Genomic DNA, 20836 nt, shown 5'->3' with positions numbered 1-20836 from the left:
TTAAAAAAACAAAACCAAAAACCAAAAACTGGGGCTCACATGCCCACGTCGCAGGGCTGCTGGGGTGTTCGCGGGAAGACGTGTGCAACCGAGCCACTGTCTCCATGACTCCTGCGACTGTGGCTGCCCCGTCTGGGCCTCGGCCGGCCGCGGATACTCGGAGGCGGCCGATCCCGCACAAACGCTCCTGGCCCCGTCTTTCGCGGTGGTGAGGCAGTAATGCTGTCTTTGGAACTCAATTTATTGAAGGGGGCTTCTCTCCGACGCAGGACAGAACTGCTGAGCCTGCAGGCCGCCGGCTCTGGGGGCGGGCGGTGCGGACGAGCGGGCAGCGTCCCTTACACAAACATTTGCCGATGGGGGCATTCGGGCCTGTCAATGGCTGTCGATAAGGACAGGTTCCCTTTCTACACGTCAGGATTTGGGGACTTATTGAGTTGTAAGCCTGGGACTGTGTACTCAGTCCTCATTTCTCTGGTTTCTTGTGCGCCTTTGCCGGTATCCTCCCCAGCCTGAGACGGGGGGCCCGCCCTGTGCCGGACGCTGTGCCAGGCACGGGGGGCCCAAAGAGGAACCCAAGGACACAGTCTCCATGTCGGGAAAGGCATCAGTCCAGGGAGGATAAAACCATAAAGGAATATATGGTGACCCACCAGAGAAGTATAGGAAAGGAGGTGGGAGAGCAGAGGATGGAGCCGTTACTGATACCCCAGGAGGGGGGCAGAGGCAGGGAGGGCTTGCTGGGGGAGGCGTCATTTGAGCTGGGCCTTAATGGCTGCATAGGCAGTGCCTGCTTAAAGAAATGGGCAGGCCGAGCATTCTGAGCAGAGGGAAGAACACATGGGAAGACACAGAACACCGCGTGGCCTTTGGGGAGGTTTGGTGGGACGAGGCTGGGAAAAGCCCCTGGAGTGGGCAGGGCGAGGGTGTATTCTGAAGGGTCTGGCAGGCTGAGCGACTGTGAGAGGCTTTCATCCTATCTCCGGAGATGGTAGCACACCTGAGGGGGGTGCACTCTTGCACCCCCGAGACACTGCTGGGAAGCCCTGCTTGCTAGCCCGGAGCAAGACCAGAGAGGCCCCACTGGAAAACTCCCTCCCCGTGAGGGCCGCCTTCTCTGCGTGTCCCCCCAAGCTGCCGCATGACTGGGGAACCCGAGTGTCACTAGCTGGGACCGTAAATGATCACGTCCTGGCTCCAGGCTCCATCCCTNNACGAAGAGTGGGAGAAGGGTGGGCTCTGTAGCCAACAACCCCACTCTGCCCCCAGGGGACACTGTTGGCTCCCCGCTGCCCAGTGGGGGTGGGTGAGGGGAGCAGTGGCAGGCACTTGGGTAACTGGTCTACCCAGGAAAGCCCCCGAGAGCCATGACCCCTCCAGTTGTCCCTGGGACTCCTGGGTGGAGGGTGGCACACTGCCTCAGAGTGGCCGTGGCTGATGCCATGGGGGAGAGCACGGAGCCCCTTCACCAAGCCCGGCTTTCCCAGGCAGCGGGGAGGAAGAGGTGCATTCCCAGCTGGGTGAGGCTACTTCCTGGGCACCCGTCACTAAGCCAATGGGATCCTAAGTGGATAGGAGGCTAGCAGCTGCCCCTTCACTGCCTGGCCTTGAATGCACTTCTGAGACGCGTGGGAGAGGCGTGGAGATGGGATTCAAGTTCAAAGGTCCCTTGCTATCCCGAGTGCGGGGGTGCACTCTGTGAGGGACCGTCGGGGGCACCTGCCACACCTTCCACATGCCTGGTGTGGCCCAGTGTGGCCCAGTGTCCTTGGGGCTTTCCTTTATCCCTTCTGCCTGATTCCCAGCAACTTGCTGGGCAGGACGAGGCCCCTTGTGAGCCAGCCCCACACTCTCTCCACTTTATCTGTTCCAGCCACGCTGGCCTCCCTGCTTCTCTAGGTGCCAAGCTCAAGGTCCCCACTGCTCAGGCAGCTCTTTCGTGGGCACAAATGTCACCTCTGCAGGGAGGCCTTTCTAGACCACCTGCTCCAGTCATGTACCCGGCCTCTTCCACTCAAACCCGTCGCCCAACAGAGCAGGTGCTCACTGAGTATTTTCTGGGGATGGACTGAATCATCGGCGAGGCCGCGTGATGCCCCCAAAGTGTGTAAGAGGTGAAGTCAGGTTCTGGGACCATCAGGCCCCCGGCAGGGAGTAGATGGCCCCCAAACTGAGTAACCGAGGAGGGTAACCAAAGAGGTGGCAGAGGGCAGGGGTTTCAACATGAACGAACCCCGAGGCTGGCCACAGGGACCTGGATAGAAAGTGCTGGGTAGAGAGGGCAACTAGACTGAGCTGTGGCCTTGGGTGGCAGTGCCAGCCAGCCAGCCACCTAGCAGGACGGAAGGCGGGGGTGGAGAGGTGGGATGGGGAGGGAATAAACCCCATGACCCCAGTCTTCTCCTCCCCCCAGTTTCCACCAGGCCTCCCAATGACCTGACCCAGCTGGAAGCCATACGGCATGGAGGCTACGGGTGCCGTCCACACAGATCAGCCTCTTGGTGCGAAGCAGGGAGAGGAGGGCAGACAGCACATCTGGGGGGCAGAGGGAGGGTACCCAGCACGCGCAGGGAGACAGGGATCTTGCCCCACGCAGCCCATCGCCGCAAGGACAGTGCTCTCAGAGCCCCGCACACTTACCGTGGAAGCGCTCAGCTGTCTTCCGCCGCAGGGCCTGCAGGCTCACCTCCGAGTCGGCCCACTCCAGGACCAGTCTCCGGCCGTACAGGTGGGTGCTGTGACACAGCGCCTGGAAGGCTCTCTGGGGGCGGAAGGGCAGGAAATGAAACTGCGAGCTAGTGGAGACCTACCGCAGACACTGCATCCTGTCCCCCTCCCGCCTGCCGGCACCTCAAGCTCAAAGGCCAGGTTCTGGCCCTTGTGACACCTGCTCTCTGGCGAGGGTGTGGGAGCTGTCGGGCACTTTATTCAATTAGCGGGTTACGTTCCCAGGGAGAGAGCTGCAAGTGACCATGCCGTCAATATATCTGCCTGTAATTGGTGCCCGGGCCAGCGGCCGGCTTCTTCCCCGTGCTGTGTCCTGTCTGGGGAGGGCCACCCCATGAACCGGCTCGCCTCCCACTGGGCCATCGGGGGCCACGCCACGTGAGAAAGCCGAGCCCTGTCTAGCCATGGTGACAGCCACATAGGCCCCTCGCTTTTGCCTGGTGGCTTTGTCCTTCGCTAGCCCCGAGGAGTCCGTCCCCCACCTCTCTCTGCTGCCTGAGGCCAGGCCACCTTCAGCCTCCGGAAGGCCCCCCCCCCCAACCCCAGGCGCTGGCTCCCTCCGCAGCTCTGTCTTCCTGCTCTTCGCTGCTCCTGGCCTCCGAGTTCTGCCTCCCCCATCTCTGGTGTTTGGTGTCACTTTACTGAGATACAAGACACACATCGTGCGAGTCACCCATTTGAAGTACACAGTTCAGTGGTTTTCAAGATATTCAGAGTTGTGCGGCCATCACCGCGTCAAGTTCAGGATACTTCATCCTCCTCCTCCCGGAAGAAACCCCACACTCAGGACGGAGCACGCCACACCCTCCCCCGGCCCCCCCGCAAACACTAGTCCGTCTCTTTGGATTTGCCTGTTCTGGACATTTCAGATGAATAGAACCGTGCGGGATGGGTGAGTTCGCTCTGAAACGCGGCTAGGGCCCAGGCTAAGTGGCACTGCCCAGGGGCTCTCCCTACAGCTCTCCTTTGGCACACAGAGGCCACGCGCTTAGACTCCCGAGCCACCGTGCCTGGGCAGGGCAGGTCCTGTACCTCCTCACTTCGAGACCTCGGCAAGTTAATGAATCTCTCTGGCCTCAGTTTCCTGGTCTATGAAATGGGAACGTTAATGGTACTCCCAGCTAAGGGTTCCACGGGAGATGAGAAGGAGTTAACGTGGAAGGTGCCTCCAACGGTGTGGGGGTATACAGCAAGCGCCAACAGATGCTAGCTCTCGTCCTGGTTGTGCTGTTACTGCACACTTATCACATCTGTGGTTTCTGTCTCTCAGCACAGAGGCCTCGGGTCGGCTGTGGGTGGGGACAGGGCTAGCCCCGGGGGGCTCGTGAGCACTGGAAGCAACGGGGGCTAAGGGTGGCGTCGTCGTCCGTGCTTCTGGGCTGCAGTCAGCACCACATGGTATGAGAGGAGGGGCGGCGGGGCCCGTCCCTCTTGCTTCCCCCATGCTGTGAGGAGGCAGCGTGACTGTCACGGGCTCAACCGTGTTCCCCCCAAAAATGGATGTTGGAATCCACACCCCTGCTACCTCGGGGTGTGATCCTAGTTGGAAACAGGTCCTTGCAGGTGTAGTCAAATGAAGGTGAGGGCGTCCTGGAGAAGGCGGACCCCCTAACCCACTGTGACTGCGGCCTTGTAAGAGACAGAGATGCAGGGCGGGTGCCCCATGGAGACAGAGGCTGAGGAATGCCGCTGTCACCGGGAGCTGGGAGAGAGGCAGGGACCAGACTTCCCTTGAAAGGAACCCAACAACTCCCGCCCCCTTGACCTTGGACTTCTAGCCTTGAGAGCTGTGAGATAATCAGTTTCTGTTGGTTTCAGGCACCCAGCCTGTGGCACTTTGTTACGGCCGCGGAGGTGACCCTGGGTAAGTCAGGTGCCCCACTGGGAGCCTCGCTCTCCTCATCTATAAAATGGAGCTAATTGTGGGATTAACACGTAACAAGCCCCGGCGAGGGCGGGGGGGATAGTCCATAAACCACCGAATCTGAAAAGCACTGATGGGAGGTGGCTGGGACATGCATCTTTTTAAAACGAGACATGTGGTCAAAGTACAGAAATGCTTTGTTCTCAGTCGCGCTTTTCTGGCAAGGGCCAGGTGCAGGAAACTTTTTCTCCCCCCCCCCCTTTTTGACTTTAATTTAAAAACTCTTTCTGACTGCCAGCAGAGCCTCTGCATTTTTTCCATGCAGATATAAAAATGCATCTGGACTCCGAGCCGAAATGGCCCATTCAGAGCTTTAAAACACACGCGTTCTCAGCTGGCACGGCAGAGAAACAGCCTGACTGGGGGAGCGGGGGTTCGAAGATGGGAGAGAGAAGTCAGTCGGGAGTCTGGCGGGGTGGGTATTCTGCCCCGGCGCCTGGGTCCCCGAGGAGCTGCGGTCCCAGGGACGCAGGCGGGCAGGGGCGCCCACGAGGCTGCATCTGGGGAGAAGAGAGAAGTGAGGGAGGGGGCCTGGGAGGTGGGCCCGGGCGAAGTGCCCCGACCCCAGCCTCCCTCTGTGTGCAGCCTTCAGACTGGCGATTCCTTCCGACCCCTGGAACCCCAGTCTCCACTGCTGGGCCCCACCAAGCTTGGAGAGGGCTCTGCTCACTGCAGAGTTGCTAAAACCCCCTCTCCTCGCCTCCCTCTGACGGCAACCCTTCCAAATCCTCATCTCTTCTTTGGAAGGGCTTTGCACCTCCAGAGGTGAAGATGGCCCAACCATTGAGACTGGGGGCTCTGGGCCTGGGCTGCTTTGGTTCCCATCCCCGCTGTACCACTAATAAGCTACGTGAGCTGGGGCAGGCTGCTTAACCTCTCTGGGACCCGAGTCCTTGAGGGGCAGCAGCGAATGGACAGGAGGAGCACCGCTGGTGGTGGTTATTATTATTATTATGGATGCCCTCTGCTCCCCTGATGGCACCGAAGAGCAGGAACAGTATTTGGTGGGACACAAAAGCTCTCGTGCATTCGGCTCTGGGGGCACAGAGCATGGTTCTCCCAAAATAGCAGGACGAGCTTCCCTCGCCCCAGTCCCCTCCAGTTCGCAGGAGACCAGGTCGCTTTCCCGAGTGCCCGCTGCCTTGCTAGGTGCCATGCAGTGGCCTCAAACTGTCTCAGGCAGCAGGGACAGTGACCCGAGGCTGAAAGTGGCCTTGGACAATCCAGCAGTCATATTTCACCAAAAGAGCCTAATGAGAGCTTGTTATATTTGGGGGATCCTAGGAGGCAGGGGGGTGGGTGAGCAGGAGGACACAGCCCAGGCCTCGAGGGGCTTTCAGGCTAGTGCAGAAGACACGGAAGGTTCCAGGCACAGCAGAGGGGAACGTGCAGCCCCGGCCTCTCTGGCCTGGGGCCCGCCAGCAGCTTCCTCCCTGGCCTCTGTGCCTGCTGAGACCCGCCACCTTCCTCCCGAGAGTTCTGAACATCAGCCGCAGGCACCCCTCTGCCAAATCAGCTCTCAGGGCCTCGTTCACCTGGGGGTGCCTGGGGTCAGTGCGATGAGGGTGTCTCAGAAAAAGTGGGGAGTCAGACGTTCCTGGCCTGGTGCTTCTCTCCAAATCCTGCTTCTGCTGCCCGTTTTCTTCCCTTGGAACGCAAGGGCCTTCTTCTTCCCACGGGTTATGGATCTCCTGGGCTGGAACTCTACGCCTATGATCCCAACCTACTCATGAGAACAGACATCATTCTCCCATTTCAATGAAAGGAATACAGGCGCCGGCCAAGGTCTCCACGCACGTCAACTTCCTTCTAGCTTTTCCTTTCAGACCCTGTACGTTCCATCCCTGGGCCTTTATAATCTGCTCTGGCCTTGGAAGAGCTCCCTCCTCACAATCGACCTGCTGGTGGCCCAGGGGACACCATGCTCTCCTCACACAGACGACAGCCGGGCGCCCTCCCTGCGCCCTGCCCGCGTGGCCTCCAGCCCAGCACCGGCCCCATGGACACCTGCTTGCGGGCCGACCTCCTGGGCTCAGCCTTGAACCTGGAAGGGAAGGCCTCTCTCCTTGCTGCCCAAGCAGCGCTTGGGACACAGTGCGCCCAGGGAACATGGCCGCTCCCCTCATCTGAGGGGGATACGTCCAGGACGCCAGTGGACACCCGCACCCACAGACGGTACAGAACCCACACGAACTGCAGTTTTCCTATACAAACGTACCTATGGTACAGTTTTGCCTATAAATTAACCACAGTAAGAAACCGAACAGCAATAACTAATAATAAACTAGAACAATCGTCCGATAAACTGTAATAATGGTTATGTAAACGTGGTCTCGCTCAAAATACGCTCCTGTACAGAAATCCCCCTTCTTCGGGTGGCATGAGAGGATAACGTGCCTGCGTGATGAGACGGAGTGAGGGAGGTGCATGACGTGGGCATCTGACGTCATGTGAGGCTACACTGACCTTCTCCGGAGGAGGGTCACCTGCTTCTGGACCACGGCTGAGTCTGGGTAACAAACCACGTGATAAGAGGGTGGGGGTGGGGCTGCTGTATTCGTGCGGCCAACTATGGGGCCTCCTTCACCGAGGGTCTGCAGACTGGAAGGGACATCAAGTCGGTCCTGGCCAGAGACGGAGGACTGGCTTAAATATCCTGTTGCGGTCCCCCCACACCTCTACGATACAGAGCACGGGGGACAGAGGAACAAGGAGCTCGTGTCTTCGGCTGCCCATATGCATGGGACGCTCTGCCTTTCGATTAGGACAGGACCTGGTATGTACACGGTCTTGTGTCTGACAAGGAGGAGGGGAAGAAGATCTGCTCCCAACAGGAATGACTTTGGGACCCTGGGGGACAGGAACAGGTGCGCAAGCCACCAGGACTCGGTACACCACCAGACCACCCACTCGGGTCACTGCAGAAGCCCAAAGATCCAGGTGGAACTCTAGGAGTGCATTCATTTGGCCAGGAGAAGGCCACAGAAGAGGGGAGCCCCTTGTCTCTGGAACCACTTCCTGTCATCATCCGACAGGCCAGTGTTGGCTATTCCTGCTCCTCTCTGGACCATTTTCCCGGCTTTCACAGCCAACTCCCACGGACTGTATAACCAGGGCTCTCGCCCTCTGGTTTCTGTTTAGGGTGAGCAAACGGGAGGGGCCATAGTACTGGAGGAAGGGAGGAAAGGGGTGGGGTTATTTCTCTCCCTGCTCTCTCCCTCCAGGACTGGCGCTCCTGCCGGGGCCCCTCTAGGACAGCTCCCACTGTCTCTGGCCCCTGCGGGCATCAGCATCCCTAGCAAGTCCCTGAGCCCTACTTCCTCCTCCATAAATCCTTCTCGGATCATCAGGGAGTAGACTGTGTGCTGACCCAGATGGCTGCCCAAAGTCCCTCTGCCTTGACCTGGGGCAGACGGACTTCTCACTTTGGACAGCAGGTCTCAGGGCCTGGTCCCACTCAGGGAACTGAGGCGTACTAAGGCCAGCTCGGGCAGGTCTGGCTGGAGTGCAGGCTAGCTACCACCATCGTCTGGTTCCCTGACTCGGCTGTCCTAGAATCACACCCCTTTGATCTCCTCTGACCTGAGCCACCAGCCGCAGGCACCGAGAGCCCTAGCCTCCAGCTGCCTCTTCTGCAATACCCCCTCCCCCAACCCCACAAGGAAATCTACGAAGGTAGAGGGGGAATGACAGCCACCGGCTAGACTGTGACCAGGCCTGGCAGCCATCTTTCCGGAACAGGGAAGGCACTGGAAGGCTGCCAGCGCAGCACTGGCCTGACCTTTCTGCAGCTCTCCCTGGAGACAGACCTCCTCCTCCCGGCAACAAAAGTCCACTCGATGCCCTTGGCAGGACTCCCATCCCATGGGCTGTGGCTGCTGGCCCAGGCCTGAGGACAGGACTCCTGTCTTTACAAGTCCAGGCCCTTCTTGGCCCCTTCTGCTCTGTGTCTTGCAGAGTGGGAGGGCTCCATCCCTCCGCAGACGTCAAATCCACCTGAGCCCGGCCATCTGTGCCCCCAGTGCCCGGAGCAAGTGTGACCTAAGACGGCCAAGAATGGCCACGTGTGCCCAGGAGCACGGGGTGGATTGACGGGGACGTGAGCACCAGGCCCTGGCTGGGACCGTTGGGGGCCTGGCTCCTTCTCTCTATGGAGGTGGCTGAAAAACGTGGGGCTCATGCTTCTGGGAGAAGGGTCTGCCAGCCCCGCATGTTCTGTCTCTCTGGGCAGCACCCCGAGCTCTGAGGAGCAGAATCTTCTCGTCCCTGCCTTACGGTGCCCACAGTGCCGGAAGCAAGCTCTCAGTGCCTCCTGCCAGCAGGCGGGAGCTGGTCCCTGGGATGAGTGGGGCTCCTGGCATGGGACTGGGGGACCCCACTCAGCACCTTAGTCCATTGCAAGTGAGGATAGCGGGGAGCTGAGGGCAAGTTTCTCAGAGAGACGGCTGGGGCCTTGGTTCCAGGCTGCGGCAACTACGTGTCTCGGAGAAACAGATGTGTCTCCTGCCTCCCCTGCGTTTATCCACACAGCTCCATCCAATTCAACTCCACCTCCCTGGAGGACCCACCGTGAGCCAACACCACGGTGGGGGACACAGAGGTGAGGCACCACCTGTGACCTCTGCAGAGATAAAGGAACCACCGGGAGAAGACAACCAATGCCAGGTCATCGGCAGTCAGAAGCGGCCAAAGAGGCAGCGCGGCCTGCTAATGGCCTTGGGCTCCAAGTGGGGCCCGCAGCGTGGCCCTGCTGCCTTCCGGCTTTGTGATCCGAGGAGGCACTTCTCTGGGTCTCCATTTTCTCCGCTGCAAAGTGGGGGCACTCTGACCTCCTGCGGCTGCCGGGAAGAATAAGGAAGACGGCAACGATTCATTTACCCCAGTGCCTGGCACACGGTAAGGGCCTGAACCCCGGTCCCCGTTGTTGCCGTTGGTAGTACGGCTCTTAAAAGGCTACCAGTAGTGCTCCTGGTGGCAAGGAAGTTGCCTGTCTTTCTCGGGCTGGGCTGGTCGGCTTTCCTGGGTTATGTGGACGGACTGCCTGGTGAATCTGGAGTGAGGACTCTGGAAGCTGCCCTTCCCCCGGGGGGCAGAGGCCCAGAGGGAGGGACGGGGTGAGCAGAGGGGTACCTCACGGTGCTGCTTATCCCCCGGAGATGAAGGTCACAACCTTGCTAGTCTGAGAGGGGCTTGTCCTGACCCTGGCTTCTCAGCCCGTAAGTGTGTTGGCTGAACCTGAATCCCCGCCTTGAAATGCAAGGCTCAGGATTCCAACAACTTCCTCTTATGCCTGGGCTCTAACGATGGGAACAAGGCAAAACCCTGCGAATGAGACACGGGCATGAATGTCTGCACCTAACACTCTTGCCTGAACAGAAGAGTGGGGACCAAACCCCCATTCCCGAGTTGGCTTCAAGTTAACATGTCTGGAGACGAAGAACGTCCGAGAGCCGGGCAGCAGCCCTGACCCCTGGGGCCCGGCCCACTCAGCTGCTGCCCCTTCTGCGGTGCCCTGTGCCATGGCCTGGGCCTGGCCCTTCCTCTTCACAGTTGCCTCGGGGGCAGTATTACTTCTGACGGGGGGGATGGATGAGAAACCTGGCGTTCGGGGATACGAAGCCCGTTGTGTGTGTCCACGGCCTCCTCATTTCCATGGGGCGATGGCCCCTTCGGACCCCGTTGCGCTCCCACAGGCCCCACAGAGACTGTGCTCTACTCCCTTCTTACACTCAATTAAGCAAACATGTGTTGAGCGCACACCACTGATAATCGGATGGTGATCGTTGTTTACAGGGCAGGCAAGACGGCTCAGCCCCGCACGGGCCGCACCGGGCACCCAGCCCTGAGTGGCTGTCCCTGCGTCCAGATGCCCCGCCTGGCTCCCTCAGGGTCCACCCTCTCCACCACAGGGCTGGTTTCGGCAAAGTCTGCAAGGTGACAGCATGGGTGTAGCTGGGCCCGATGGTGGCCCCCGACGAAACTGTCAGCAGCACCCCAACCCTGGGGCCAGGGGTGGGGGCCGTGTGTCCACTCCCCACCCCCTCCCCCGGCATGGTGCCGAAGGGAGAAATGGGAAGGGACACATTAACTGGTGCGACCCCACAATTAAAGCGGCGGTTGTTTACCACGGCGAGAACAGCTCTGCCTGCCAACACCAGCCGCCATCACGTCTCCCTGCTGCCGGCTCCCCCCAAGTGTTTATTTAAGCCAACACATTGCTCTGCTAATTGGATAACATTCCATGTGAAAATAGACCTTTTAAAACAACAGCAGCGGCGGCAAATAAAAACAGCTGCAACTGCAAAAGTACAAAGGCGCGGCGGGCTCGGGAAGGGAAGAATTAAAGGCGCATGCATGGGAAAAAAAATTAATATTCTGGTTTCCGGGCCGCGAGTCCGTTCTTCCCATCCTTTCCCTTCTGGGCTGCGCTTCCTTTCCTCCTGAGGGATCTGCCAGCTTTGGGCAAAGAGAGAGGACGTGGCGGCTGCGGAACACAACCCCAGTGGCTACTGGGGGCCCCTCTGAGGCCAGGCTGCTGTTGGGCTGGGGAGGGCTGGACGCTGACATGTGTGCTGGTGGGGCTGATATCAGGGTGCTCACTCCTTCTCTGGGGGTGGGGGGGCTCATTTCAGCCTGGGCGGGCTCCCGAGAGATGCTCTGCCCCCCACCCCCACTGAAATGTCTCTAATTGGCAAGTCCTTCTCTCTGCTGGGTGCTGGAGAGAGGAGGGGCTGGCGCTCAGTGTAAGCGAGCAAGGGAACGCATGGGCTTTGGCATCTGGTTGGCACACGGGCCGGCTCTGCCCAGTCCTGGCTGCCTGACCCCGGGGCCAGTGACTTCCCCCTCTTTGAGCCTCAGCGTCCTCAGGTGTCAAATGCCACCCACCACTTCCCTCTGGAGTCTTGGGAGAATGAAGAATGACAAATGTTAACGCCTAGCACCCTCCTGCCAAAGACAGGCTTTGAGAAGTTGATCAACGCCAAGACGCTGCCCTTCTAGAAACATCAGGGTCCAGAGAGGCACATGGCACCTGAGACAGGGACAGAGCTGTGCACATGAGCACAGACCCAGGGAAGCCCACTGCTATCTGGGACGGTTCGAGTCCTTGACTTCCAGGCTTCGCTGATCAGCCTGTCCTGCTCCCCTCCACCTCGAGGGGGAAGGTCTTCGAGAAATATCAGCTCATCACCCCTGGAGTTTTAGGGAACACTGGCATTCTCAGAGGGACTGACACTTACCGTCCTGGACATCAAGGGCCGACAAGTGTCCTAGGATGGGAGAATGTGCCAGCTTGCTGAGCCTGTGACGAGGGGAGACGGGTCTCCTCCAGTTTAGCGCCTCGGCCCTGGAGCCAGAGCTGGGCTTCCCGTTGGTTCATGGGGATCGGTCCACGGGGCTCTGCAGAGGCTGCACAGACGTTACTCGGCAGCCGTGCGGAGACACGGGGAGGGAGTGATGCAAATCTCCCGCCCGATTCCCGGGGCTGCTGCAGGTTGGGGCGAGACAATGCGCGTGCAGTGTACGTGTCACATACAAAGCCGGCGCGGTCGGTCGCGGGAGCCTCTGGCTATTGTCATCAGTTGCCTGGTTACTCTGAGCTCTGCCACGACAGCCTCTGTGGAGCCTTGCGCTACGATTCTCTTTCCAGTTTGGGGGTGTGTGCTTGACCCAGAGAGGCCCGACAGATACCAAAGTCCCTGATCATGTACAGGGTGGGACACGGTATCGTGGAGAAAGGTTGGAAGACTCGTGCAGGGCGCAGGAGCAGCACAGATGGGTACGTGTGGGGGCCCCAGCAGCCGGCAGTGCTGAGGGGCTGCCTCTAGGGACTGACTGGGGCCTAATTCTCTCCTCTGCCAGCTGGGAATGGACTGGTTGATGCTGGGAAAGGAGCGCTGTACTGGGAGCTCACCCACCTGGGGTCGGGCCCTGGTCCCGCCCAGAAACCGTCAGTTCCTCCACTGCTTTCCAGACTTATCGCTGTGCAGTCCCCTGTTCGTGACCCCCTCCCGCCTCTCCCCTCTCCCTGCTCCCTCCCATCTGAGCACTGCCTGGGCCCCTGGGGGAGGCTCCAATGCCAGGTTCAAGGGCTGCCGATCGCCAAGAGTGACGACCTCCATGTCCACGAGGGCGTCCCGCCAGGCAACGGGAGCAAAGCCCCCAGTGAGGGATTTGGGTGGGTCAGGGATCAGTCAAGCCGTGGAAAGGCTTCTAAAGGAGGTCTCCTTCCTCAAGTGCTTCTGAAGGAGGAGAGCCACGTAGGGGAAGCTGGCCAGGGGAACGGGGATCAGGCAGGCTCCTCTAACATTCCCACAAATTCCTTCTGCGGAAGTAAACTGCGATCTCTGGGTGTTTTACTCAGTGTCTCCTTACGGCCCTGTGCTCCCTCTTCAGACTCACACGCACCCTCGCGCTAGCTCGACATGCACAGTTGTCAGAATTCTATTCACCGGCGTGCAGCGCGCACAGCTCTCTGGGTCAGCGGCGGGCGCTAAACGTGCCACTCGGAAGACAATAAAGTTCTTCAGACAGACATGGAGAAGGAGAGGGAGAAGCAGCTTCCCCGGGAGGCAAAAAGAGCAAAGGGATATCTACAGGGAGGATGCGCTCCCGGTGGGTTCACACTTTGGGGAGGGCCGGCTGGTAGGGTGGCAGCCACAGGGAGAGCTGCTGCGGGTTGATGCCAGGGCCAGAAGTGGCCCCAGAGCCCGGCCGGCCGCCTGTCAGAGCCGAGGGGCAGGAGGAGCCAATCCCGGAGGGGCTGTGGGTTGAGTCCTCCCTGTCCTCGGCTGCCCTTTCTCCTCCCGGAGCCCAGAATGGAAGGCATGGAAGGGGTGGAGGGGGAGGAGCCACCTGCATAAATCAGAGAGCTGTGCTGGCCGAGCCTTCGGAAATGTCCTCTGCTGCCAGGCTCTGGTGCCGAGAGCTGCCCAGCGGGGAACTTGCTCCGCCCTGTCTACCTGAGGGGCCCCTCCGCCCCAGGGATCCTGGAGAACACAACCCCCGACCGCGTCCCGGAGCCTATGCCCAGTCTGCTCCTCCCGCCCCAAGAGCCACGTCTGTCCCGGAGGGAGGCCGCCATGTGTTAGAGCCGTGCCTTCCCGCTGCGGGGCTCGGACGCCTCTTCCCTCCGCTCTGTCCCATCCCTCCTCCTTTATAGACCAGCGCCATTGTCACCACCTTCCTCCCCAGCACCGCTAACAGACAGAGCTCCCAGGGCCAGTGCTACCCTAAGAACACCACCCCCTCCAAACCTCATGACAACCCGATGTGAAAAGCCCTATCACCGTTTCATAAGGGGGGAAACTGAGGCACACAGAAAGTAAGACACTTGTCCAAGGTCACACAGCTGGTAGCGGCAGGGCCAGGATTCCGACTCAGGCAGTCTAACGAGCCCCCTCGGTAGAGGCAGCTCTTGGGGGCGGGGAGTGGATCCCCCTCCTCTTCTCCCCTGCTCACAATCTCACGCAGGGCCCCCGATATCAAACAGGCAAAACAATGGCACTGTCCCACCCCTCAGAAGCCTGGAGCTCGATGGAAAGCCATGGAGAAAAAACACTGTCCCGAGTTTTCCTCCTCTCTGGTTGGAACGAAGGTGCAGCGGCCCCCAAGGGGGCAGGGCTGGTGGGAACGGGGAGGCCACGACTCCTGGGTCAGGGCTCATGTGCACCGTCCGCCTGCACCCTGCGAGGCTGGGACCTGCTTCCCACTGCTGTCTTACAGCTGGGGAACCTGAGGCGCGGGGCAGGGCTCGGGAGGCCAAGCTGCCGGCAGGAAGGCGCTCTGGACGGCTGCCCTCCACGATTTCCCTCCAAGCCAACGCGGGTCCCCCAAAGGTACCTGCGCTGCTGATGGGAACCCAGGCCAGGGCCTGTTGCACGCAGGGGGTGCTGCCCCTGCTGCCACAGACAGGAGGCAAGGGAAAGGCTGCCAGCAGAGAAGAAAGGGGAGCAGATGTCCGGACAAACGCGGCCACGTGTCAACAAAACAGGCACTTGAGTTCAAGCCGTGGAGACAAAGGTGGCTGGCAAGGCTCCCCGAGGTCCCAGGAGTGCCCTCTGTGCCTGTGCGTGTTCCCAGGGCCCACAAAGGCTGCAGCTGTGTCCCTGAGATGTCACCTTCGGCTCCACCCACTGGGCCTCTGGTGACGGCAGCTCGCAAAAGGCCAACGGGTGCGATTCTAGCAAACACCCCTGCTTTCTCGAAGGATGCCTCATGAGACGTGGAGGGGGTCCCACTAGTCTCTTCACCATACCCTTGAGGAACGACAAGGCCAGCAGAGGGGAAATGCACAGGCTCATGAGGGAGCCCCCAGACATAGCCAGACCCCCGATTGCAGCACCTCTGCTCCCATATCTGCTGCTGGGCTGCCCTCAGCACCCCCTGCAAGGGCGACCCCCCCGCCGTGCTGCACCGAGCCCAAATCCCGAGACTGACTTGCTTCCAAAATGAGAGGCGCTCTGTGTCCAAGGAGACTGGAAAATGCCATACCTGTGCTTACACACGGCAGCACCTGGCTGCGCTGACCTCCCCTATAACCAGCACAACTGAGAGGCCCCGGCCACGAGTGGGAAGATGAGGGGAAAGACATGTGTCCCCATGGACAGGTCTCCTTCCTGAAGTGCTCACCCCCGGCCCCTGACATGCTGCATGGCCTCTCCCACGCTGCCCGCCTCGGGGTGCTCATGACCGGGAAGGCTTGTCTGAGCTGGGGAGCTCCGGGAAACCCACCTGCCTCCCTACTTTGTATCCCAGGTTCCTGCGGATGTCACGTCAGGGAGGGAGGGCAAGGGACACAGAACAGCCCCCTCCTCCAAACACAAAACCCAGGGTCTTGTCTTCAGAGGGAATGGCGGAAATTAGCAGGGTCAGGGAAAAAGCAGGAGAACCACATGGGGCAGCGACACGCCCTCCTCCGTTAAGAGGTTTTGCTGCTTCTCCTACTAAGGGCCCAGAGGGCAGTCTCACCTTTGCGTCCTGCTTCGTGAGGAAGTCCACGAAGCCGAACCCTCTGTGTGTGCCTGTCCCAGTCATCTTCTTTGGCAAGCGGACAGTCTTCAGCTCCCCGAAGGTGCTAGAAACAAAAGGCAAAACACAGCAGTTTAAGAACTGAGGCCTGCAAGGGGCTGGGGTATGTGTGGGAGGGCAGGACCAACTCTCACACACGAATCCTTTCTGGTTAGAAAAGAAGTACCCACGGGAGCATGTGTGCATGTCCACACACACCCACACCCACACCCCATACAATGGAGTCGCCTCCCCACCGTCCAACACATGCTCCGGGGCATGACTGGCCTTCTCTCCTTTCAGATCCGGGCCATCACGCTGGGTGGGGAGGGATGATCAGGTTGGAGAGGCTGATGGAGAATTTTTGGTTCCTCTCTGACAGGCTGGCACGCTTGGCCTCCCCTTGCCTGTGGGGCTGACTATCTGGCAGGGGGGACGCAGCCCTGCACGCGCGTGGCCAGGGCACGGGGCCGTTCGCGTGTGCGAGCCAGGGATCCGGATGCGGAGTCAGCAGGGTCTCCTGACCTGAATCTGCCTGCACGGCTGAGCTGAGCACACAGCAAGCCTGCGTGGAGCGAGCAGAATGAGCCTCTGCTCCCGGCCCCAGGCCCCGGGATGTTTCCTCAGTGCTCAGTGCCAGAATGACACACAGCTACTCCCTCTAAACCCCACGTCCCGTACCTCCAGGCTTTAGTTTTGATATCTGCTAAGCCAAAGTCAGGCATAGCTCTGGAGAAAAAAATGGCTTGGTTCCCCCTGACAGGGATCAAACAGGTAAACACTGCTTGGACCACCCCCTGCCCTCCCCCCAGCCTCTCCTCCCAGATAAACGTTCCAGAAATTCCCGGACAAAAGGATCAGGTCTCTCGGGCTCTCCTGCCTCACTCCCCCACCCCAACCCTGTCCCGATGTCCATTTATCAAATATATGTGCGCAAATTGCCGCCAATAAATATTTAATGTACATGGCATCCGAAGAGGCGCTATTTTCTTTGAAAATCTACGCGCACTGGCGGGTGGCTGGGCGCACGGCACATACACTCAACGGCCTAGGATGCTTCAGGGCCAAAGACCGATTGGGTAAAAACACTGTAAAGGCCGTAAGCTCTTGTGAAATGATATAAGCTAAATCCGAGGCGTTAACCCGCAGCCCTGCCAGCATGACCAGGCATCTGCCAGCCCAATTTCTGAAGGCAGGATGGTGTGTAAATGCGGCATTATGAATCCTCAAAATGGATCTGCACGTCTCCTCCGAGCTCCCCCAGCAGCTCCCCCCAGGCTAGCGACAAGGCCGGCCTCCCGGGGAGGGGAGGGGCTGGAGGGGGTAGGCCTCCGAGCCCTGTCAGTCTTCGAGGCCTGGCTGAGGCTCTGGCTCACTGGGAGGGGGCGTGAGGGGGCACGGTGGGGGACCAGAGGCTGGGCAGGTAGGGACAAGCAAGAAGGTGAGGTGGGAGGGGCCGAGGAGTCGAGCCTGCAAACCCTGCTTTATTCTGCCACCTAAAGGCCGAAGCATCCCATGACAGGCACTGTCTCTCCTCTTCCCCGGGAGTCTCAGAGCCTCGGTCAGGGAGGCCAGCGGCCAGATGAGTTTTCTCGCAGGCTCGTCAGATACGCGGTGCTTTGGCTCCAAGTTCTTCAGAAAGACGTGGGGACGGCAGGGATGGTGCATCTGACGGCCATGAGGACCTGAGTGTGAGAGCACTCAGACTCAGACTGGTAAGAGAAGGCCTTAGCCAGCACCGCCCACGTACCCAGGCCACGCAGGGTGCCGTATGCACAAGGGCACAGACAACCCTGCCCCAGGCTCCAGGCTGTCGCAGGCCTTGACTTCACCACTGCTTAAACTCCAAGCAGCCTTTGCTCATCCCCCCGGGCCCCGGGCAGTCAGGGCTCACCGTGCTTCTCAACCAGGGCACTGTGGTGTGGATGCCTGTGCGCCCTCTGCCTTCCCCTGAGGCTGGAGCTCAGCTCTGCCACGGCAGAAACCACATCTATCGTGCTCACCAGGGGATCTGCGGCAAGGAGCCCAGTGCCTGGCCCAGAGGGGACGCCTGGTGGCATCTTTGGAACAAACAAACAAGCAAACGGCAGCCCTGGGCCGTAGATGCGACCACTGGTATCTCACCACTAACACTCAGAGGGCTCTGTCGAGGAGGACGTGACACAGGCCACGGGGTATATACAAATAGCACAAACGTTCATGGATAGTCTTGCCATCCCCATTTCACGGATGGGAAGACTGAGCTCAGGGAGGCAGTAGTCCTGACTAGCAAGTGGCAGGTTTAGGATGTGAGTCTGGGCGGGACTGATGGTAAGCTGGAACTCTCTTTCCACTGCAGTGTTTCATGGTCCTTCAATTATCTGGATGGGGACTGGCCACTTTCTGGACTGCGGGGCTCTTTCGGAGGCGTGGCCCCATCCGGTGTGAAGCTGGAGCGGGCTGGCTGGGAATGGCCCGCTCGAACTCCGAGACATCCAGTGACTTAGCCCAGACCCCAGGGCAAGAGAGGGTGACTGAGTCCCAGTTCCTCCCGCTCCCACCATGGGTAAACTGTCTGCCTCTGCCCGCATGGGTGGCAATCCTGTCCCTGGATGGTCCCAATGGCCTCTGCCCAGGTGTCTTCGTAGCCCTAATTTCTGGTGAGTTCGCCTATGTGAGTGTGTGCATGGCAGAGAGAGGGGGAGAGAAACGGCCGAGGTTAATTCTTCTCTCTGCAGCGTGCCGCCAGCTGCGGATGCTCCGTGCATGGCAAGCAGCTAAGGGTCCGGAGCAAGGCAAGGAAAATAATTAAAAGGTGGAGAAAAAAGCTGATGAGGAGAGGCTGAAGGCGCTGTGCTTCTCTGGCCCGGAGAAGTGGCATCTCAGAGCTTGGCAGGGGGGGGCGACGGCACAGGGGTGCCCTGGATCCACAAGGGACCATGCGCAGGGATCGGGGGCTCCTGTCCCAGGCAGCTGGGGGGCCTCGGGGAGGTCGCAGCCCCCATCTGCACAGCACAAAATACTGGGTCCGAAGACTCTAGTAGCCTCAGAAATCCCGTTATTCTTCTCGGGGACCAGGGAAAACGGTCCTGATGAGCATGTTTCCCCCTCTCTTCTGAGAATAGCACGACAGAGAGCTGGGACTTAAGGAGCAGCTGCAAGATTGGGGTTAGATCTTAGAAGGAACTTCCTAACGTCTGGGAAGCCCTGAAGTGAACGGGCGAGGCTTCCAGACACCATGACTGCTGCCATGACCCCAGCCACCAATGACTGGGTGCCTGTGAAGTGCTAGGCTGTTTTTAAATACCCGTTTCCAGGTGTAATAACGATGTGGCAGTAGTGTGACCGCCTCTATTCTCCCAGGTGAGAAAACCAGAGGCCGGAGAAGCCAGGCAGCCCGGCCACGTCCCCTGGCCACGTCCCCCAGCCACGTGCTTTCTCCCGGCTGCCACTTCTCTAGCCCAAGAACAATGCTGGGAAGGCGGCTGGCTCCGGCTGCTTGTGTAAGTGTGCGGGATAAAACAAGGCTGGCACTAATGATCTCGGAGCGATATCGAAAGCGAATTAAAAAGAAAAAAAAAAGGTTGGGGGGGAAAAATCGATGAAGTACCTTTAGCTCCTTGGAGATAAGCGATATATAAATACCAGCCATTATTAAGGTTCTTATCTGACAGCAAGGTCCACAGAGCCATTTTTAAGAGTGGCTTTTGAAGGAAGTTCTGCATGTACCCTCGTCTCTGGGGAGCAGAGGCCTACGCCTGGGGGAGGCCCAGCAGAGCCGCCAGGGACCGGAGAGGGAGGGAAATCGCGGGGCACCCAGGAGCTCCCCGCCCCCCAGCTCAGACCCTGCCGCTTGGGGAAGGAGCCGCGTGCGCTCCCCACTGTGTAGATAATAGAAACCACAAAATAGCAATTACTGTATCAGAAGCTGTGAATAAAGAGGACATACCGGGCTTTTAAACATGGCCCTCCTTCCCTCCCCCACCACGCTCACACTTCATAACAAACTCACACCTCACTTTTCCAATTACTTCATTCACCTTGGGTTCACCAATGACTCCCCTACGCAGCCGCAGCCCCACCCCCTCTGCCGTACCCAGAGCGCGTGACTGCGGGCAGACCAGTGGGTTTTCCACGACTGGAGTTTGTTGTCACGTTTCTAATTTCTTCCGAGGTGTGTAGGGGTGGGAGGGAGAGAAGGGAGGGAGAGGTGGGAGGGGGTGCGAGGTGTTGAGCGAGGCGAGCCAATTATGCCCAGCCCTCGTAAACAGGTCTGGGCATGCAAATCATGTCTGCACACAGGCCTCAACGTAGACACAATATGTGTGTGTGTGTGTGTGTGTGTGTGCATGTGGGGATCTCCTCCCTCTGCACATGCTGCATACCCCCCAACCGGACTCCAGCCCTGGCTGGCGACTGCTGGGGTTTTGGCTCTGCCACTGAAAAGGTATGAATCCTCCTCTCTTTCTCCCCTCCTTGTTTGAAGTGATGGGATCAGGAGAAAGGAGTGAGAGGAGAGGTGAGGGGGAGGCAAAGAGAACCCTCCAGAGATGCAGAACTTGACAGTTGTGCAGCTGCTCCGGTGCCTGGGTTCTGGGGCTTAATGAGCTGACTGGGAGGCTGGCCTGACACTCTGACCTGTGTGCTGATGACACCAAGTGGGGGTCAGGCATACCTTGAAGAGCCTCGGCCCCTCTGCTCCTAGGACATAAGTCCTTATCACTCTCCTATTTGGATCTGCCGGAGGAACCGGGAGCCCAGCAGAAGTGCTGAGTCACGTGGGGAAGTCTGTTGGCATGACTTCTCTTCCACCTGCGCTCAATGCACTGCTGAGGGAAAAAAATATCAGCTGTCACCCAAGGGACCCAGAGTCAGAAAACAGTGTGGTCTCAACAAGATGAAGGGGTGGCTTGTGATAAGAATGAACCCCGGGCTTCTTTCTCTTCCTTCTGGAGGTAAGAAAAAAGGGCTAATCTCTTGGCAAAAGAAAGCCTTTCGAATACACCCCCAGCACTGGCACCAATTTCCCGACACACAGCATACCCGTCTGCCCCCCGCTGGGACTTCCAGGCTCCGGCCCCCAGCACGTGAAGCATCTGCTGTGCGTGACCTCACAACAGCCTTCGGAGCTGGGCGCTGCCATTCCCGTTCTGTAAGTGCGGACGATGAGGCTCAGAGAAGTCACGTGACTTCCCCAAG

General features: G+C 59.4%; 1 protein-coding gene across 5 annotated transcripts in view; it reads right to left on the bottom strand.

Annotated features, from left to right (window-relative positions):
* The window catches only part of RBM19 (RNA binding motif protein 19), a 148640-nt gene that overhangs the window by 46205 nt on the left and 81599 nt on the right, over nt 1–20836 (bottom strand). For all 5 annotated transcript variants that reach the window (XR_005831727.1, XR_005831726.1, XM_040619894.1 and 2 more), the window contains exons 22-23: nt 15620–15725; nt 2641–2761 (exon numbers count right to left, since the gene is read on the bottom strand). Coding sequence is in view for 3 of the 5 variants with exons in the window: in XM_040619894.1 (XP_040475828.1) it covers nt 2641–2761; nt 15620–15725 (227 nt within the window). In the remaining 2 variants the exon portion in view is untranslated. The remainder of the gene's footprint in view (nt 1–2640; nt 2762–15619; nt 15726–20836) is intronic.

Source organism: Ursus maritimus, unplaced genomic scaffold (assembly GCF_017311325.1).
Source record: "Ursus maritimus isolate PB19 unplaced genomic scaffold, ASM1731132v1 scaffold_33, whole genome shotgun sequence".
NCBI classification, from domain to species: domain Eukaryota; kingdom Metazoa; phylum Chordata; class Mammalia; order Carnivora; family Ursidae; genus Ursus; species Ursus maritimus.
The sequence above is the reverse complement of the archived record's forward strand: the minus strand, read 5'-3'. Positions and strand labels throughout refer to the sequence as shown.